At 51.9% G+C, this 19,982-nt stretch overlaps 1 protein-coding gene across 1 annotated transcript in view; it reads left to right on the top strand.

The window, feature by feature from the left end:
- Positions 1–1,879: 1,879 nt before the first annotated feature.
- Positions 1,880–19,982, top strand: part of MAP6 (microtubule associated protein 6) — a 56,853-nt gene continuing 38,750 nt past the window's right edge. The window contains exon 1 of the mRNA XM_006272869.4: positions 1,880–2,670. Within this exon, the coding sequence (XP_006272931.2) occupies positions 1,970–2,670 (701 nt within the window). The 5' untranslated portion in view covers positions 1,880–1,969. The remainder of the gene's footprint in view (positions 2,671–19,982) is intronic.

Raw genomic sequence — 19,982 nt, 5'->3', positions numbered from 1 at the left:
GTGGCAAGGACAATATTATAACGCTCCCTGGTGCTGTCCAGCATTTTGCAAAACGCCTTGGAGATCTTTAAACGGTGGCAAAGAAATGCTGTGTGTGTCTGTGTGCAAGTGGTAGCTAAAACCGTCTCTGTGTGTCTTGGCTTAAAAAGGCTCTGTGCGTGTGTGTGTGTGTGTGCGCACACGCATATTTCTGTTAACTGAGAAACTCTCGTGTGTGCCCCTGTGTGTGGCCAAGCAAGACTGTGTTTGTATGTGTGTGTTAAGATACACTTTGTGCATATCTGCACTAAAAAATACATGGAGTGTGCATGTGTGTGCATGAGAGAGCTCAGAGAAATTCCACATTTGTGTGCTCACGTGTGTTTGTGCGTGTGTGCACATGTTGACCAACGAGACACTGTCTCGTCTAAGAAAGAGTTGGGGGAGCGTGCTGCAGTGAAGCCAGACTCTGCGTGCATGTGTCTGCTGGGTGTGCGGGGGTGTGAAAGAGTGAGGGAGACTCCATATACCTACGTGTGTTGTTTTGGTGTGGGAAGGGGAGGGGAAAGGTTGCCTTGACTCTGAACCCAGAGCGGGGAGGAGTTCAGTGGCCAAAGCTACGTGGACAACAAGAAGACAGCTGGCGAGGAGGAGCTGGCTGGTGGGCCGCCTCGCAGTGTGATTTAGAAATTCAAAGGAAGACCGTGTGCGTTTGTGTCCTGGCCGCGAAAGACTCATGCTGTACACCCGGGCAGGGGGGGGGTGAGAGAGGGAGGGAGGGAGGGAGTGCGAGTCTGTGAAAGAATAGGTATGTGTGTGTGTGTGTGTGGTGGCTAAGATGGTGTGAGTGTGTGAGAGAGAGAGTATGTGTGTGTGTGTGATGGCTAAGACACTATGTGTTTGTGTGCATGTGAGAGTGCGTGTGTGTGTATATGTGGTGGCTGAGACTGTGTGTGTTTGTGTGTGTATGAGAGCATGTAGTGGCTAAAACTGAGAGAGAGTGAGTGTGTGTGTTTGGTGGCTGGGACTGTGTTTGTGTGTGTGAATGTGCAATGGCTGAGACTGTGAGAGTGAGTGCGTGCGTGTGGTGGCTGACACTGTTTGTGTGAGAGTGTGTAATAGCTAAGACTGTGTGTGTGTGTGTGTGAGAGAGCATGTAGCGGCTAAGACTGTGTGTGGGGGGAGAGTGTGTGTGTGTGAGAGAGAGAGAGAGAGCGCATGTAGTGGCTAAGACTGTGTGTGTGTGGGGAGAAAGAGTGTGCGTGTGATGGCTCAGACTGTGTGTGTATTTGTGTGTGTGTGTGTGTGTGTGTGTGAGAGAGAGAGAGAGAGAGAGAGTGAGCATGTAGCGGCTAAGACTGTGTGTGTGGGGAGAGTGTGTGTGTGTATGTGTGTGTGATGGCTCAGACTGTGTGTGTGTGTGAGAGCATGTGGTGGCTAAGACTGTGAGAGAGCGAGCATGTGTGTGTTTGTGTGCGTGTGAACGTGCAATGGCCGAGACGGTGTGTGTGAATGTGTGATGGCTGAGACTGTGTGCGAGAGAGTGAGCGTGTGCGGTGGCTGACACTGTGTGTTTGTGTGAGAGTGTGTAATAGCTAAAACTCTGTGTGTGTGTGTGTGTGTGTGTGTGTGTGTGTGATGGCTGAGGCTGTGCGTGTGTTTTTGTGTGTGGCAGCTGAGAGAGAGAGTGTGCGGGGTGGCTGAGATTGTGTGTACGTGTGTGATGGCTGAGCCCGTGCGTGCTTTTGTGTGTGGTCGCTGAGAGAGAGAGAGAGAGTGCAATGACTGAGCCTGTGCGCGCGTGAGCACGTGGGGGCTGAGCCCGCGTGCGTGTGCCCGCGCGTGCGGGGCGGGGCGGGGCGGGGCGAGCTCCTCCCCGCGGGCGGCGCTGGTTGCGGGCTGCGGGGCGCGGTGTCCGCAGCGCGGGCGGGCCGTGCCGTGCCGTGCCGGGTGCGGTGCCGCATTGCCGGGCCGTGCCGTGCCGTGCACCATGGCGTGGCCGTGCATCACCCGCGCCTGCTGCATCGCGCGCTTCTGGAGCCAGCTGGACAAGGCGGACATCGCGGTGCCGCTCGTCTTCACCAAGTACTCGGAGGCCACCGAGCCCCCGGCCCCGCCGCGCCCCGCCGCCCCCGCCCCTGCCCCTGCCCCTGCCCCCGCCACCCTTGCCCCTGCCCCCGCCATCGATGCGCAGCCGGCGCCGGGCGGCGATGCGGACCCCACTGGGGGCAGTGGCGGGGGTGGCGGGGGCCCGGCGCCGTCCGACTCGGTGATGCACCAGGACTACAAGCCCTGGAAGGTGCAGCGGCCGGAGCCGAGCTGCAAGCCCAAGGGCGAGTACCAGCTGTCGGACGCGCCCTTCGAGCGGGAGTCGCAGTACCAGAAGGACTTCCGCGCCTGGCCCATCCCCAAGCGCGGCGACCACCCCTGGATCCCCAAGCCCCCGTTCGCTGCTGGCCAGAGCTCCCGGGAGCGCTCGGCTAGCCGCGAGAAGAGCAGGAAGGGGCCTGGCCCACCCCAGCCGCCTGACGAGGAGCCGCCCGAGGCCCAGGAGAAGAGCAAGAAGAGGGCGTCTGCGCCCGAGGACGGGGGGCACGGCGGCCTGGACGGCGGCAAGGGCAGGGCAGCTGCCGATGCCCTCAACCGGCAGATCAAGGAGGAGGTGAAGGCTGGGGCGGGCAGCTCGTACAGGTGAGAGGCAGCTGCGTCTCCCCCACCTGCCCCATCCTCATCCCTGCTTGCCCCCCTGCGCCCGCACCAGGCTTGTGCCCCATCCCTGTCTGCTCCCCCTACCCGTACCTGCCTTGTGCCCCTGCACCTGCACCAGGCTTCTGCCCCATCCCCATCTGCCCCCCACACTCATACCTGCCTCATACCCTATCCCCATCTGCCCTCCCCTCCCACTCTGTCCTCATACCCCCATGTCTGCCCCCCACACCTATACCTGCCTCGTACCCCATCTGCCCTCCGCACCCATACCATCCTCATACCCCCATGTCTGCCCCCCACACCCATACCTGCCTCGTACCCCATCCCCATCTGCCCTCTGCACCCACATCATCCTCATACCCCCATGTATGCCCCCCACACCTGTACCTGCCTCGTACCCCATCCCCATCTGCCCCCACACCTGTACCTGCCTCGTACCCCATCCCCATCTGCCCCCACACCTGTACCTGCCTCGTACCCCATCCCCATCTGCCCCCACACCTGTACCTGCCTCGTACCCCATCCCCATCTGCCCCCACACCTGTACCTGCCTCGTACCCCATCCCCATCTGCCCCCCACACCTGTACCTGCCTCATACCCCATCCCCATCTGCCCCCCACACCCATACCTGCCTCGTACCTCATCCCCATCTGCCCTCTACACCCACACCATCCTCATACCCCCATGTCTGCCCCCCACACCTATACCTTCCTTGTACCCCATCCCCATCTGCCCTCCGCACCCACACCATCCTCATACCCCCATGTCTGCCCCCCACACCCATACCTGCCTCGTACCCCATCCCCATCTGCCCTCCGCACCCACACCATCCTCATACCCCCATGTCTGCCCCCCACACCTATACCTGCCTCGTACCCCATCCCCATCTGCCCTCTGCACCCACACCATCCTCATATCCCCATGTCTGCCCCCCACACCCATAACTGCTTGTGCCCCATCCCTATCTACCCCCAACACCCACACCATCCTCTAGTAGCACCCCTGCTCTTTCTGGCTTCCCAGTGCCTTGACTGGGATGATCTGGTCCTGCTATGAGCAGGGTTTGGACTAGATGTTTTCCCACCCTCCTTTTCTAGGATGCTGCAGTTCTACCTGAACACCCCCTCAAGCCGTTTGCCTGTGCCCCACCCTGCCCAGTCCCTCACCCCAGCACCCCCTGCCCCAGGCTGCACTCATCCACCCAACCCCACTTCTCTCCCCACTGCCACCCTCAGCCCTGCTGCTTCCCACCCCCTGCTCTTTGCCATACTTCCCCCCCCCCTCCCCTGCACCCTAACAACCCCGGTGATTTATTTGTTGGGGGAAAGCCAGGGAAATCTCTTGCCAACCTCCACCCAAGAGCACCCTGTTGGTGTCCCAGCGGGGGTGTCCCTTCTTGGACCCCACCCCACAGATGGCACAAGCATCTCTGATCCGGCTAAATACCTTAGGAGACACCGGGTTGCAAAGCTTCACGAACTTTCTCCCGGCTCCTCCCACCGGCGGAGCCTCACAGATATATCACCATCTTGCTTCCACCTCCCCTTTTGTTTCTAATTGAATTGGTTTATGCCCTGAGCTTATGAATACACCGCTCGTTTTTGCCTTGCGTGTGCACTGTTTTATGAAACAATGAGACTCCGGGGTACGGGTTTCCGGAGATGGAGGTATCGTCAGTGAAACCAGCTGGGCTGCAAGACAGCTCAGGGGTGGTCCCTGGGGTTGCTCGGGCTTTGCCTTTCATCCCAAGGTGCCACCCTCCAAAGCGATGGGTCATGCTCCCGATGATCTAGGAGCAGGAGGCCGTTGATACGGAGGCCGAGTTTTGCAGTGGGCTCTGGCAGTGGATCCTGGCCTGGGTGGGTGGGTGGGGCAGACTTGGGTTGCTGCCTTCTTAAATGCCTCTGATTGAAATAGCTTGGTGGGGAATTGCACGAAGCAGCTGGCTTGCACTTTGTCTTGATTATAAATAAGTGACGGGTGCCGGTTTTTCACAGGAAAATGAATCTCCTTGTGGTGCAGAATGAAAATGAGCCACTACAAGGGTTGGGCATGTGTTGCTGGTTGCAGATGAACCGAATGTGAAAAGCAGCTTGTAGGGAAAAGGGGGGGCAGGCTGGAGGTCAGAGAGCCAGAGCCTGGCTGGAGCAATGATTTCCTTTTGAAATCAGGCCGCTTGCTTTGGCCAGACCAGTCTCTGCAGAAACTAGCTGGTGTAATTTTGCGAGTGGTCATTTTTGTGGGTGACAAAATGAGCAGTTCCTCTGCTTTCTCACCTCCATTGTGAATTCTGTGATGTTCGTAACGAGTGTGGCTCGTTACCTCTCCTAAAAGGGACACCCGTCACGTCAGTGCAGGTCACAGTTCATAGGGACCCTATGTGTGGACACAATACGTGCAGCCCTGGTTGTAAAGTTGGCATTGAGATTGAAAAGCCAATGCAGGGAAGATTTTTTTGGGTTTTTTTCCTCCTTGCAAACTGAGGCTAAACACTGAGCTTGATTCTCTTCTAGCTGCCAGCACAAAGCCCCACCGGTCTGATTTGGCGCTGCCTTCACATGTCCTATGGGGCACTTGACTGCCCTTCATGAAGGGTGATCGAGAGTCAGGTCCACTGTGCTGGACAGCTTCCTCCTCTTCTTCTTCTGGCAGGAATGAGGAGTCCCCTCCTGAGGGCTACGGCTGCCCCCACAAACGAACACGGCCCATGAGGTCCTGATACAAACCTGCCACCTCTTGCACTCATGCACCTTCATTTTGACTTTAAAATGCTCCGTTCAGTGTCGGAAGTGGCTGTTAGGGTCAGTCTTGGAAAAAGTCGGAAATGACCAGGTAGGCATTGGATTGCAGTAGCAAATGTCTGAGTATCGAGCAGTTTGGTTGTTTGTTACGGTGAGGTTTGGCAGGGGGAGTTGGTTTCTTGCAGAGTTTTTGTGGGGGTTTGTTTTTTTTTTTGCTAAGAGGCATCTGGTTTGTTCTGGGTTTGGAACTGATGGAGTCTGGGTCCTTGTTTGGATCAGCTAATGTCACACGTCTGCCTGTGAAACTCTAAGCTTTTATATTCCCAGTTGTCTAGGTGCAGTAGGAACTGTGAAAGACAAACAACCTAGGCTTTTGGGCTAGATTTGTCAAAGTGACTAGTAATTTTTTTTTAAGAGTCTTGATTGGAGTGGGGCGGGGGATAAACTCTTAGTACCCAAAAGGAGTCTTAGTTCCTAAGCACCCAGTCCCCAAAATCTTCAGTCAGGGCTCGAACAGAGGACCAGTGCAACCAGCCTTTACACAAGAAGCAGACAGACAACATAAACCCCTACACTACACTGGGGTATGTTACTCAAATCCAATGTTGAATTCACCCTGGAAAACTCAGGGGAAGACCACATTGGTGTGAGTTACCCCAGTTTAAGGGTTTGTCCACTTTCATCCTGGGATAGTCCTTTGCACCAGCCTTAGCGGCAAAGCTCTGCAATAGCACCTACTGCAAGCCACCACCCCAGCATAATTGCTCATCTGTCTGTGCTGAAATTGGGATCATTTAATTTTGGTGTACCAAACCCATCTTAATTAGCGTGGTGTAACTACTTTGTCTATCAGGACCCTCACTTTGGTAGATCATGACATTTAATTAGGAATATTCTTACCCCCTTTTTTCCCAAGCTGTATCAAATAAGGAGTAGCTGTTCCTTTTGAAGTTCCCTGCTTAACGTTTAATGATCGGAATAAAAAAGAAAACTGTCCTAGAATCACGTGAGAGCTGATGTGATAAAGCGCTTTGCTCCTTCGAGTATGGCGGGCGTTTAGGATGCCTTCTTAGGGCTTGGGTCACTTTCTCCCTGCGGGTGCATTTTAATACAGTACGCTGCGGCATCTCTAGGTCCGATGGGTCCAGATTTTTATGCTGTGACTGATTCTGAAGATACGATGGATAAAATGTACCAGAGTTCATAAGGTCACGTCTATCTGATGGACTTAATAAAGGACAGATTTATCCTGTGGTCCCCTTCCCACACACGTAGCAGCTATAACTTGGCAGATTGGGTTGCCTTTGGCAGGAGGAAGCTGAACACCCCAAATGGGACTGACTTTAGCCTCATCTTCACACCAGCTACTTTTTGGGTGCATCCCAAGCTCTACTGCTGTAGTAGCTCCTGCAGGTGACTGTGCTTACACAGCAACCCATAGATACTATGTGTAGATAATGTCCCTAGCTGCTGCCATGCTAATGGTATGTCTTTGTGGTGAATATCAAGATCCTTAGGCCATGGAGATGGTATTTACTATCAAAATGATAACATCACCTTCTGGGTCAGGAGTCTATTGCTTAGTATTTTCCAAGGGGGATCTGGAGCAGTAGGGAGTCCTGATTCCTGCCTTACTCTGAACATTTGGTAAGTGCATTGTAGCTCCGTCATGCAAGCCCTGTTAATACCAAAGGGGTTTAGCACCTCCATGGGTTGCTCATCACTTGCAGGACTGAACCTATGTCCTTAGGGTACAGTGCCCCTTAATTATTACTTCTTTCCCATGGTTCTCTATTGTACTGCCTTGTCTTAATCCTACCAACACTTTGAGTTTGTCATGGGAGGGGTCTTTGGTATACGAGAGGGTGTCTCTATCTACTTGTTTCTTCATTTATATGTTCTGGCAGGTTGCCAACCTGTGTGTGACTCTCTGTTTAAGGTAGAAATCGTGAATGTGCAAATTTTAGGTGCCCTTATCATTGCTGAAAAGCAGCACCCAGAGGTCAGCGTCCATCTCTTGGACACTCCTGGACCATCTACAACACGCACCTGGGATAGTCTCAAGCATACTGGCTCACCCATTCTTCCTCTCACATTTCAGACCCAGAAATATGCAGTGAGGCTACTCTAGGGTCAGTCCCAGCAGCTGTGATGGAGCATGCCAGAGACCAGGGTCTCGCAAAGGGCTGTGGGGATGTCAGACCATCCTTAGAGGCATGTTAGAGGCTTGGGTATGCAGACAGAGTGCTTGGGAACATCCCTGCTGGGACATGCTAACACCGTAGGTTAGATGCACCCTGACATTTTTATCACCAAGAGGCCAAGAAAGAAGGAAACTGTATCAGAGACAAAGGGGCCAGTTTCCAAAGCCTGAAGCATAGGCAGCTCAGCCCATAGAAAGATATTGGGACTTGCATTCTTGACTTTGGCATTCAGAATGGGGGAGAGGGGTGAATTTCTTTGCTTGGGGAACCAAACCAGCTGGATAAGGACATAGAAACATAGAAAATGAGGGTTGGAAGGCTTGCTCAGGAGGTCACATCTAGTCCAGCCCCCTGCTCAAAGCAGGACCAGCCCCAACTATATCATCCCAACCAAAGCTTTGTCTAGCCAGGTCTTAAAAACCTCCACCACCTCTCTGGGTAACCTGTCCCAGTGCTTTACTAACCTCCTAGTGAGAGAGTTTTTCCTAAAGTGAAAGAGAGTGAGAGAGTCAGCAGGTCCAGATGCTCTCCACCCCAGGGTGTTGAGGGACCTAGCAGGGGTTATTGCAGGGCCCTTGACATGGCTTTACGAGCGCTCGTGGTGCTCAGGCCAGGTGCCAGGTGATTGGAAGATAGCCAGTGTGGTCCCCATCTTTAAGAAAGGGAGGAGGGAGGACCCGAGCAACTATAGGCCCGTCAGTCTTACCTCAATCCTGGGGAAACTCTTTGAGAAGATCATTGAGGAGCACATCTGTGATGGGCCGGCATCGGGGATGATGCTCAAGGGCAACCAGCACGGATTCAGTAGGGGCAGGTCCTGTCAGACCAAACTGATTACCTTTTATGATCAGCTCCCAAAAGCATTGGATGCAGGTGTCCCCGTGGATGTAGTCTTTCTGGACTTCAGCAAGGTCTTTGATGCTGTCTCCCACCCCATCCTCATTAAAAAAACTAGGAGACTGTGGCACTGATGCCTACACAGTCAGATGGATTGCAAATTGGCTGAAGGGTCTTACTCAGAGGGTGGTGGTGGATGGGTCATATTTGACCTGGGGGGAAGTGGGCAGCAGAGTCCCCCAGGGCTCGGTCCTTGGGCCCGCACTGTTCAATTTCTTTATCAGTGATTTGGATGATGGGGTGAAAAGCAACCTGTTCAAATTTGCTGATGATACCAAAATCTGGGGTGGGGTGGGCATGCTAGGAGGGAGGGAAAGACTGCAATCAGACCTGGATAGGTTGCAGGGGTGGGCTAACAAAAACAGGATGCGTTTCAATACGGACAAGTGCAGGATGCTGCACTTGGGCAGTAGTAACCAGCAGCACTCTTATAAGATGGGAAACTCCCTTCTTGAGAGCACGGAGGCAGAAAGGGAACTTGGAGTCATCATTGACTCCAAGATGAACATGGGCCGACAATGCGAGGTCACAGTCGGCAGGGCTAACTGGACCCTATCGTGCATCCACAGGTGTATCTCAAGTAGGGCCAAGGAGGTGATCCTCCCCCTCTACGTGACACTGGTCAGGCCACAGCTGGAGTACTGTGTCCAGTTCTGGGCACCCCACTTCAGGAGGGATGTGGACAACATGGAGAGGGTCCAGAGGAGGGCCACCCGCATGATCCAGGGACAGCAGGGCAGGCCCTACAACGAGAGGCTACGGGACCTCAACCTGTTCAGCCTTCACAAGAGAAGGCTAAGGGGGGAATGGGTGACCATCTATAAACTCATTAGGGGGGACCAGAAGGGTTTGGGGGAGTCCTTGTTTCCCCCAATGCCCTCCGGGATAACAAGGAATAACAGCCACAAGTTGTTGGAGAGTAGGTTTAGGTTAGACATCCGAAGGCACTACTTCACAGTCAGGGCGGCTAGGATCTGGAACCGACTTCCAAGGGAAGTGGTGCTGGCTCCTACCCTGGGGGTCTTTAAGAAACGGCTCGATGCCTACCTGGCTGGGGTCACTTGAGCCCAGTTTCCCTCCTGCCCAGGCAGGGGGTCGGACCTGAAGATCTACAGGGTCCCTTCCCACCCGACTTCTAGGATTCTATGATATGATTCTAATATCCAACATCAACTTCCCTTACTACAACTTGAGCCCACTGCTCCTCGTTCTGTCATCTACCAGCACTGAAAACAGTCCAGCTCCATCCTTTTTGCAACCCCCCTGCAGGGAGTTGAAGGCTGCTATTAAATCCCCCCTTGGTCTTCTCTTCTCCAGACTAAATCAGCCCAGTTCTCTCAGCCTCTCCTCAGAAGTCACGTGCCCCAGCCCCCAGGCCATCTTTGTTGCCCTCTGCAAATTGACTCTCTCCAATTTCTTCCCATCCTTCCTGTAGTGGGGGCCCACAACTGGACACAGGACTCCAGATGTGGCCTCACCAGTGCTGAATCAAGAGGAAGAATCACTTCCTTTGATCTGCTGGCAATGCTCCTACCATTGCAGCCCAGGATGCCATTAGCCTTCTTGGCAACATGGGCACACTGCTGGCTCCTTTCCAGCTTATTGCCCACTGTCACCCCCAGGTCCTTTTCTGCAGACCTGAAATAAGGATTTCCCTGTCTAACTTTGGATAGCTGTGTTTGAAAGAGAGTCTTTCTCTGCTCATTTATGGCTGGTGTAGGTGTGATGTGAAGCTGTTTTTGGCTTTTGCAAGGCTACAAGTGACTACACGCTTCTTTCGTTTCACATTTTGCTCTAAAAATAAACCCTGCAGGTAAATCACATGTTCTCAGGAACGCTTTTATTGCAAGCAGCTGGGCTTTCCAGTAGTAAGAGCAGAACTACAGTGGCGCTCTAACTAACTGAGTGTACAGTTCAGCACTTGCATCCTGTGAACTGTTTGCTCTGCTCCCTCAAGTCCGTCCTGACCTCTCTTCAGTAGCTTTCAGGATCAGGCCCCTGAAACAATATCCCAGGCTCTCTTGCTCTTTTCCTGAGAGGCGAAATCAGCTCTGTAGCAGCTGAGCAAAGGGGTGCAGGGCTTTCTGCTTCCCCAGGGCAGATAAAGGTGCAATGCCTGAGAGGGAAACATGGAGGGAAGGGGTACGCAGTGCCCCTTGCAACCCTGACTGCTGAAAGTGGTAGGACTTGCTATCTCCCAGCTGGTCATGCTTCTTTGGGACCATGCTCGCTAACGCTCTGCGGGCACATGGGCATGATCACTGTGTCTCCCAGTGCTTCACACCACCAAAAAAAGGCTTTATCCACTGTCTCACTCTGGGCACTGGAAAAATGCCACGTAGCTGTCAGTCTTGGGCAGGTTCATGGGAGCAGTGCTGTGTGCTCATGGCATTTTTAGGGCATAAAATGCACGTAGAGCAAGAATGAGTGTGAGCAAAAGCTTACCTGGCCCTGCATGGCAGCTGTGCACAGGGCAGGAGCAGCAGCTGGAAGTTCACTGCTCCTGGGGGAGATGTTACCTCCTTTTCTGCTGACATGCGTGCTTTTGGCTGCAGAAGGAGGTGACATCTTCCCCAGCAGCTGCAACCCACTGTTCACTGCTCTGGCCCTGCGTGCAGCTGTCACTTCTCTGCCCTATCTTCTGCCAGAGCCAGGTGCTCTCCCTGCACCTTCTGCAACTGGGAGGGTGCATGGAGGAGGGCACGGGATGGGGTGTGAGGTGCCCCCCTCTCCTTACATAGCAGCCAGGGCTCATATCCCGCTCGCTCATCCATTGTTACACTGCTCTTTTTTCATGGCAGCACTCGTTAACACCGTCCAACGCTGTGTAGATGAGTCCCTAGAGCCTGCATGGCTGCAGCAGGAAAAGAAAAGCATTTTTCTTTCCATCTTCCCCAGCCAGACCACTCAGGGGTGACCAAACCTCAGATCCTGTCCTTAAACCAAGTGCTGTTAACTTGTTGCCACAGCACAGCCAGGACTTTTCACATCACTCCTTGTCCTCCTTGCCCTTCTCTGCGTTATTGCTCAGGTGGAGGCTCCCAGCCAGCATTCGGAGAGCAGATGACCAGGGAGATTTCCTTACAGACCCTGTCATTGCTGTAGATCAGCGAAATGCAACGCTAAGGCCAGAGAGCCCATCCCTGCCTGAAATCCAGTGACAGATCTGTCGCATGTGATATTCGAGGTGCAGGGATGTGATGGGAGCCTTTGCCTTTGTAAAGCACATGGGATGGGACCCAAACTCCCCCCTATAGCAAAACCCACACAGCACTTCACCTTGGGGAGGGGTGCAGGGTTACTCGTGCTGTTTTGTGGCTTGCTAAAATAGCTTTATGTGAGGGATGTCCATTGTGGCATTTTTACCTTTGAACTTCCATCATAGGGCTGTCTGCACAGGCAGAGGGGGCCTTCTCTTCACTCATCTTAGCTTAAGAGATGGGGCTCTGAAAACCTCCTATAGTTTTAGTCCTGGTAGCTGGCTGTGGCACTTTGGAAAGCTAGCGAAGTGGGGGAAAGCACTGTTTTATTGCCCCATAGGCAAACCCATAGCTGCACACACTATCAAATAGGGGGCAGGCATACAAGTAGCATAGCATGGGATAAAAGGGATGGGGATTTATCATGCATCAGCCTCTCCACACTGACTGCCCATATGAATGCTCTTACCTGTGACAAGTGGGACCTAAATTGCAGAAGCTTATTCTTTAGCGAGGGAGGGGTAATTTGGGGTTAACAACATACATGCAGGTTATCATGAAGCAGCTGGAGTTTGGTAAAGCCATGCACCTTCCAGTACCTTGCTTGCATTTCCATCCCCTTAGGATGCTAGGTCCTTGAGGCAGGGACCATTTTATCATTGTGTGTGCGTACAGCACCTTACACACCGGGGTCTTGATCTGTGCCTGGGGCTCCTACTTCCTGCAGTGATGTAATAATGTAAGACCAGACTATACACACTATATACACCAGACTATATACACAGGAGCCCCTTATTAATATACTGGCAGTGCCTCACTGATTGCATTCCCTGCTGAGGAGCGCATCTCTTATCGCCATACGTAGTTCAGCTGGTTTCAGTGAGAGGGCATGGGAATGAGATCCGACTGGGAGAGGAGCTCTCTGGCCTCAGGTGGATATTGGTAACCTCTTGTGCCTCCAGACTCTGTGCTTTTTATTGTGGCAGATGCTCACAAACCAGTCATTACTGCCTTTTTTTTTTTTACTTTGGTTATGCCTGTTCAAAGCAGGACCATATTATACCTTTTATGTCTGGGAAAGGGAACTCCAAGACGGGACTTGTCCAGGAGTCGGTGACTGGGCAAAGAATTCTCCGCTCTAGCCCTTTTGTACCCAGAAAGCTGCCCTAACACAAGAGCTGGGGTTTTCCAAGACTTAAAGAAAGCCCTGTTAGCACAGAGCCAGCACCCACCCAGCACACAGGGCCATCTCCTATTTTGATGATCCCCAGCTGCTTCTTGGTCATCGGGATTGGGGCAGGAGGTTACTAATAGTCCAAAGAGCAACCAGATAACCCCATAGGCACGTGACCCAAAGCTGTATTCTTCTCTGTGGGAGCTAGGTGGGTATGAAACCAGTGTTGTCCATCTCTTCCGATGCTGATGCTGACTGTCTGATTATTTGTGACTACCTAAAAGGCCCTAACCAAGATGGTGTGCTAGGTGCTGTATATACCCATAGCAGGAGACAGTCTCTGCCCTAAAAAGCTGACTATTTTAACTATATATATTTTAACTAGCAAGGCACTAGAGGGTGGTAGAGGGGATTTCTATAGCTCTCAGTTCCCAAAGCAGTGGAAGATGATCTTGTCAAGCCCTGAGCATACACCAACTCCTATGGGCATGAATGACATTCCCATGCCATATTCTGACAGGAGAGAGCCCTTGAGAGTTAACTCCTGTACGATAGATGCTGATCGCAGTTCCTCTTTTACAGGCTGGGAATCTTAGAGAGAGAGAGACCCTACGGTGGCAAGGGCAATTGGGGGGGTTGTCTAATTTTAATCTGAAGACTTGTCACAGGCAGGATTCGAACCCAGAGCTTTGTGAGCCTCTCGCAGCAGCTTGACTGTGCACAGCTGCACTGCAGGCACTTCAAACTACATTCAGGCTTGGGGAGCGGTGGAGCTGCAGCGGCAGCCCAGAGCTCGGCGTGAGCTACAAAGTTTGCCCCAGAGCCTGAGCAAATTGTTAAGCAGTCGGTCTGTGCTGAGTTGCAGCCTCGGCAGCTCTGCTGCTTGCAGCACCCGCGGGTGCTAGTTTAGAGACGGCTAGGGTTGATCTATGTAATGCATAGTCAGTGATATGTGATGGCAGTGAAAGACACCTGAAGAGATGGGAGAGCCAGGCTCTTGGACCAGTTGTTAGCCCCAAGATACTTACCCCATGAGTTAAACGTGTCATAGCAGCTCGAAGGTGGAGAGCTCCTCCTGGCTGACTGGACACGACCCCAGTCCCAGCCGTGGAGAATCTCGGATGCCTCTCATCTTCGCACCGCTTTGGCAAGTGAATATTTATTACTGGACATCTCGGTCCGTGAATGAAGAACATTTCTCCTCCCCTTAGCAGAAGCAAACTAGTCCTGGTGGCCAGTTAGCACTCAGGCAAGTGGCAGAAGGGTCAGGGTCCCATATTGTAGATGAACGCTTTGTTTTGAAACAGTTTGGCATGCTCGTGAGCCATGACCGAATGGCGCTTGTGGATCATAGAAAATGAGGGATGGAAAGGAGCTCAGGAGGTCATCTAGTCCAACCCCCGATGATGGGGACTGAAGAATGATTTTTGGTTTTCCTTTGCTATTGGAGTTGCCAAGAAAACACATGAGCGCCTCATTCAGCTTTTGGATGAATGTGATGGGTGGCTGAAACCAGATTTGGGGCTTGCGGCTTCTTGGGAAGCCCTTGCTGGTGAATGAAGCCCTTTGTTATTCAGCTGTCTGCTGTGCTACACAAGAATCCAATAACACGTTTAGCAACTTTGCACAAGGTACTTATGGCTCTCATTAATGTACTCTCTGGGCATTTTGCACTGAATTTATCTGCACAAGGCTTCTGTAAGGCAGGGCGGTGCTGTTCTCGCTGTTCTTCCCTCTTTGCAGAGAGAGAGAGAAAATGAGGCCCTGATTCGGTGCAATATTAATGGGTGTTTTGACACCCAAATAGAAATGAGGTGCCTAAATACCTTTTGAGATCTGACCTTAAGTGACATGCCTAAGATCACATAGGATGTTTATTGCAGAGGAACTGACTTAAAGAGCAGTAGTTGGCAGTGGCATCAGCGTGATTCAGACGTGAGCCAAATGTTGCTCTTGGTGACATCTGTGAAAACTCACTACAGCCAGTGTGTTGCTAAGAGCAGGATCTTGCCTTGCATATTCAAGGATAAGCCCTACAAAGTTTTTTTTGGGGTCATCTAAGGGCATCTTAGAAGAAGTATGACAGCTTTGGTAGAGCATTAGGCACTTGGCCATTTACTTAGTGTATCGATTTATTGGTAGGAGGGATATTACAGGTCTGTCGAGGTCTCGGTGATCCATCAGATTAATGTAAGGTGCATGCATTAAATCCTTATGGTTATGAGGGAAATCTTCCAGGCATCAATTGAGCACAAATTGAGGTTGTACCTACTGCAGAGAGAAACTGTAGCAGTAAGGGAAGTGGAAAATCCCCAGTTTGAGTCAATGGGGCAATAATGCTGAAGACTCGTTTGGGAGGACCATTGAACATCAATGATTGATCATTTATTTACGGGCAGCTTGGGCAGGGGGAACAGGCTCGTGACTAAGGACATGCTTTGTCTTGGAGGTCACGGAAACTCGATGACTCTCATGATGATGCAACTTACTGCTTGGTCTGAGGAGAGCGTGCAAAGGATCATGGGAGATTGGTTCAGTCAGGGATTTGGGTCTTTAGGAAGGAATGGGGGCATTAGCCCTCAGAACTACAAATCCCCTGTTATAGTGCTCCACACCAGGGAAACGCACTCAGTAAGGGGGTGGTTTTCCATAGTAAGCAAGCAGCGAGCATGCTGACTATTGGTATTTTCTTTCCTCCCCCACTGCTATGAAATTCACTGCAAAACCCATAAGCATGAGCTTGCGGGCTTCTCTACATACAGAGTTATTGTAGAATGGCTTTTCTGGGAAAACCTGTTTCAGAATAATTATCCCCGAATAGCTCAATGTCTGGATGATCTTGGCAAACTAGAATGGAGTAGGGTATTGAGCTGAGCTCCAGCCTTTCCATTGCTCCATAGCCAGTCACTCAGCATCTCCTCTTATGGGCCTACATGCTTTGCAGATCCCAAGTCCCAAGGGGCTTACCACTTAATTGTAGACCTGATGCAATGCAAGAGCAACAACAGAGAGGAACAGAGGAAAGGGAGGACAAGAATAGTAATCCTCCATTCAAGGTGGCTCACATTGATCAGTACTTTACTCCCTGGCTGGTCTTGTTGAGGCTGTGTAGTGAGGTTCTCCTCTTAGGACAGAAGGCCGAGGAGGAGTGAGTGGGATCCATTGCATGTTGGATTTAAGACCAAGTTTCTTTTTCTGACTCTGCTGCGGACCTACTCCGAGTCCTCAGGCAAGTCACACAGGAGCATTAAACTAGAGACAACGCCTATATACAAGTGTAGGATATATTAACAACCTTGTATAGAAGCAGGACATTGGCTGCTGTGGTTCCCTTGCTTTATCTGTGGCAGGGTCGGGTGTGATGTCTGTGTTGTGTCAGGGTTGATGGTAGTTTTATGAAGAGTTTAGATTAGGGATTTGCATAGGATGCTCTGGATAGGGATGATCCTGCCTCACGCAGCAGGCTGGATGAGATGGTCTCCGGAGGTCCCTTCTAGCCTCTCCTGTGGTTGTATGATCCTAGTAACCTCCCTCCAACCCATTCTTGTTCTTTCACCATTACTATTGTCACCTCCTTTTCAGCCAGTTCCTGAAATGCCTTGTAGTTCTGCTAATTTCCTCCGTCTTCTCCAGCTCAACTAATCACTTCCCATGTGGCACTCTATCTGATGTTTTATATCCATGTAAATGACATCTGCTGCATTTTCCTTATCTAGATGAACGGTTTCCTAATCAAGGAATGATGTTGGACATCTCTCTGCACTTCTGCCCACCCACTCTTTGTCTGTCTTCTCTGTTTCAGCCGTAACCTGTTTCCGGCGGGGAGCTAGCTCTTACTGTGTACATGCACAGTTCCTAGCACAACCTGCCGTAACCTCAAATACCCACACAATAAATAATGATAAGAGGGTCAGCTGATGCAAGGACAGTGCTTTCCCTGTCCTTCTATTTACCCATAGATCACTGAACATCCATTCTCAATTTACCTTCTAACAGGCTTGGGTCGTGACCTCTACTTTTCCTATCTCCTGGCAATCTGAACAGGTCTTTGCCCTTTAAATACTTCTGTATCAGGCGTTAGTCTTGCTGCTCTTTGTGCCTAGCTGAACACATTCGTGATGCTGACTCTGAGCTCCAGAAAAGCCTTTCAGCCCTCTGTTGTAGTGCTCCAAGAATATGTATACTCCGCCTGTCACCTGACAGCTCAGTGCTGGCAGGCCCTAAATGCAAGTGTGGTCTTAGGAGTGCTTTATTTAATGGAGCCATTATCTCTTGATTTATAACTTAGTGCTTAACCCTTTTAAAGCTTTTACCTGCTCCTATATATTAGCCTTTTAACACCAACATTATTGTATTAATCTCCAAATTATTTTCCTCTCCCAAAGTGTTATGCATCAATAAAATCAGGTATATATACTTGTGTGCTATGTGTGTGTGGATATGTGTATATATGCATACACACACAACACACAAATATATATACCTGATATATATCTATATAGATCGATACAAATATATATATAAATAAATCATTTACCAACACAACCATGTATTGTATGGAAGACATTTGTTCCTTCCAGGTAATAACTACTTAGCTGTATATAGGGTGTCTTTCACTTAGAAAGATCTCCAAGCACCCATCCCCAAGCAGCATATACATTATACTGTATATACCCGGGAGGTGCAAAATATGGCCCGCCAATTGACTGGGTCTGGCCCGCGGCTGCCCCCATGGTGAGCAGCTACCTGCGGGCATACGGAGTGGGTGGAAAGAGGGCTGGAACTGCCCGGCTGAAGCTTCCCGCTGCCCAAAGCAGCACAGCAGGGGTAGGAAGAAGAGCAGGAGCAGCAGCTGGAGGTGAGAGGAGCAGAATAGCCCTACCAGCTTGGGTCCTGCCCCGTGCACGGTTCGTGGTGGGGCTGTTCCCCATGCAGCGGCAGCCAGCCAGGTGCTGCTGTGCTCCCCTCGCTTCCCGGTGCCAATGTAAGCCTGGCCGGCTGCAGCCACACTGGGAACAGTCTTGCCAGAAGCTTCGCGCTGGCCTGGGCCGGGGCTGGAGCCACTGGGTGTGGGTGGGAGCACAACACAGGCTGCCCTGGCCAGGGCTCGGCCCCAAGTGGAGCACTGTGGGGACAGCTGCCGACCGGGCGAGCTCTGCTGCACGCTCTGCCGGCTCCCCTTGGCTCCCCTCGCTCCCAGCTGGGTCCCAGGCAGCACCACATGTGCAGACCCCCCCATCCACACACCCCCATTCACCCTGTGCCCATCAATGGTAGGCAGCCACTTCTAGGGGGAAACGCCGCCTAAGGTGTGCCTTTGAGACTATGCATCAAAGCGGGGGGAAAGGGGGGTTTCTGCTGGGGAAGGGCAGGAGGGTCTGGTGGTTTGTTTGAGGGATAGTGACTCAGTTTCCCAGTTGAGGGAGGAGTCAAGGCAGGCTGATGCACCTGCTTAGGTGGGTGTTTGTCCGGGATGCTGTAGTTAAAGATCCTCGTTCTTGAAAAAGATGCCATGAGATCAGTCACAATTGTGAGGCTGAGTGCAGACAGTCAAAAAGCCCAGGGTTGACTTGATTTAGTCATCGCAGGTTAGTCTGAGCTGCATAAATCGAACTGATAAGCAAGTGAACAGATATTCATTTTTGAATCCTGAAGTGCAGCCACATGCCTGCAGTGACCCAGGCCAGGAGCCTCCCCGCTTGGCTGGAGCAGACAGCTTGGGTCAAGGCTAGCCTGCCCACCTGCAAGATGGGGTTTGCAGGGGAGGTGCAAAGCATCCTCGGATGCTGGGGGACTGAGTTACCCAGATCTCCTCCAGATTCAAGTTCAGAAGTGCAATAAACTGATTTAACCTAAATAAGTTAAGTCTGATATTACATCCATGCAGGCTTCTCTTAAACCAGTTTCAGCCATTTTGAAAGTGGTTTGCATGCACTGAGCTTGTGTTGTGTCACAGATTTAAGCTGGTTTCTGATCACTTGTACCAATTTATGTGTAATTTCTGCCCCTAGCCCAAGCCTGGGCTCCATCTTGTGAATGAGACTTAAATTTTGTCAGGGACCAGTCCCACATCCAGGACAACCCCAGTGACTTCAAGGAGGGCCCTGCTGATTTACACCTCCTGAGGGTCTGGCCCCTAACTGCTATGTAGTGGTGTCTCCACAGCCATTAGCAAGGGTAGTAGAAGGAGCATTGACCCCATGGTCCTTGGCTGTGGTCAGCAGAGTAGGCTGGTCCTCGAGTGCGGTAACACCTCATCTGTACACCTTTTCATTAGGCCTCCTGGAGCTTCCTCTGGGAGAGTGCATCTCTGCCCCCGTCAGTGAAGGCCAGCCCCTAGTAGGCCTGATGGAGCCTTTCCCTTGCCTAAGTGCTGACTCAAGCTATTCCAAATTTAGCTCCAGAGGGCCTGACTCAGCAAAATAACCTCCATTTGCATTGCTCAGAAGCTGCTGGGCTTGGCACAATACCTAATAGTCCACCCCGACCAGCTCTTTGTAGCATCTCCATTTCACTGATCACCTTGAAGATCTTCAAGCAGCAGGGGCTCCAGTGCTGCTAAATGCAGCTATGGCTAGGGATAGGCAAAGTGAAATCCTGCTGTTGAGGAACTTGCCCCAGGCCGTAAATCAGGGGTGGGCAAAATACAGCACACAGGTCGAATCCAGCCCACCAGGCACTTTCATCCAGCCCACGGTGCCCGCCAACAAATTGTACCCAGCCCACGGTGCCCGCCAACAAATTGTACCCCACTCACCAACAAATTTTACCTGCTGGGATACAATTCCACCCATGAGGGTGGGACTGAAGTGCCCACATGTGCACCCCCTCCCAAATATACCCTGTTGCACCCCACTCCTACCCTCGTGAGCAGAAGGGCCTGGCCAGCAGGCAGCTTTCAGGCAGGGTTGCTGCTGCAGTTGCTGCAGCCCACGGGGACCAGCTCAGCTTCTCTTACCTCCCAGTTGCTCCAGGTAGGGAAGCAGTGGTGACAGGGGTGGGCCCATGTCCAGGGGGGTGGTGGCAGCACAGAGCTTAGCTGGGCAGCATGTGGGTATGAGGGAGGGTGGAGGGTGT

The sequence above is a fragment of the Alligator mississippiensis genome, chromosome 1 (genome assembly GCF_030867095.1).
Source record: "Alligator mississippiensis isolate rAllMis1 chromosome 1, rAllMis1, whole genome shotgun sequence".
Lineage (NCBI taxonomy): Eukaryota > Metazoa > Chordata > Crocodylia > Alligatoridae > Alligator > Alligator mississippiensis.
Note: the sequence above shows the minus strand (reverse complement) of the source record. Positions and strands in the feature narration are given on the sequence as shown.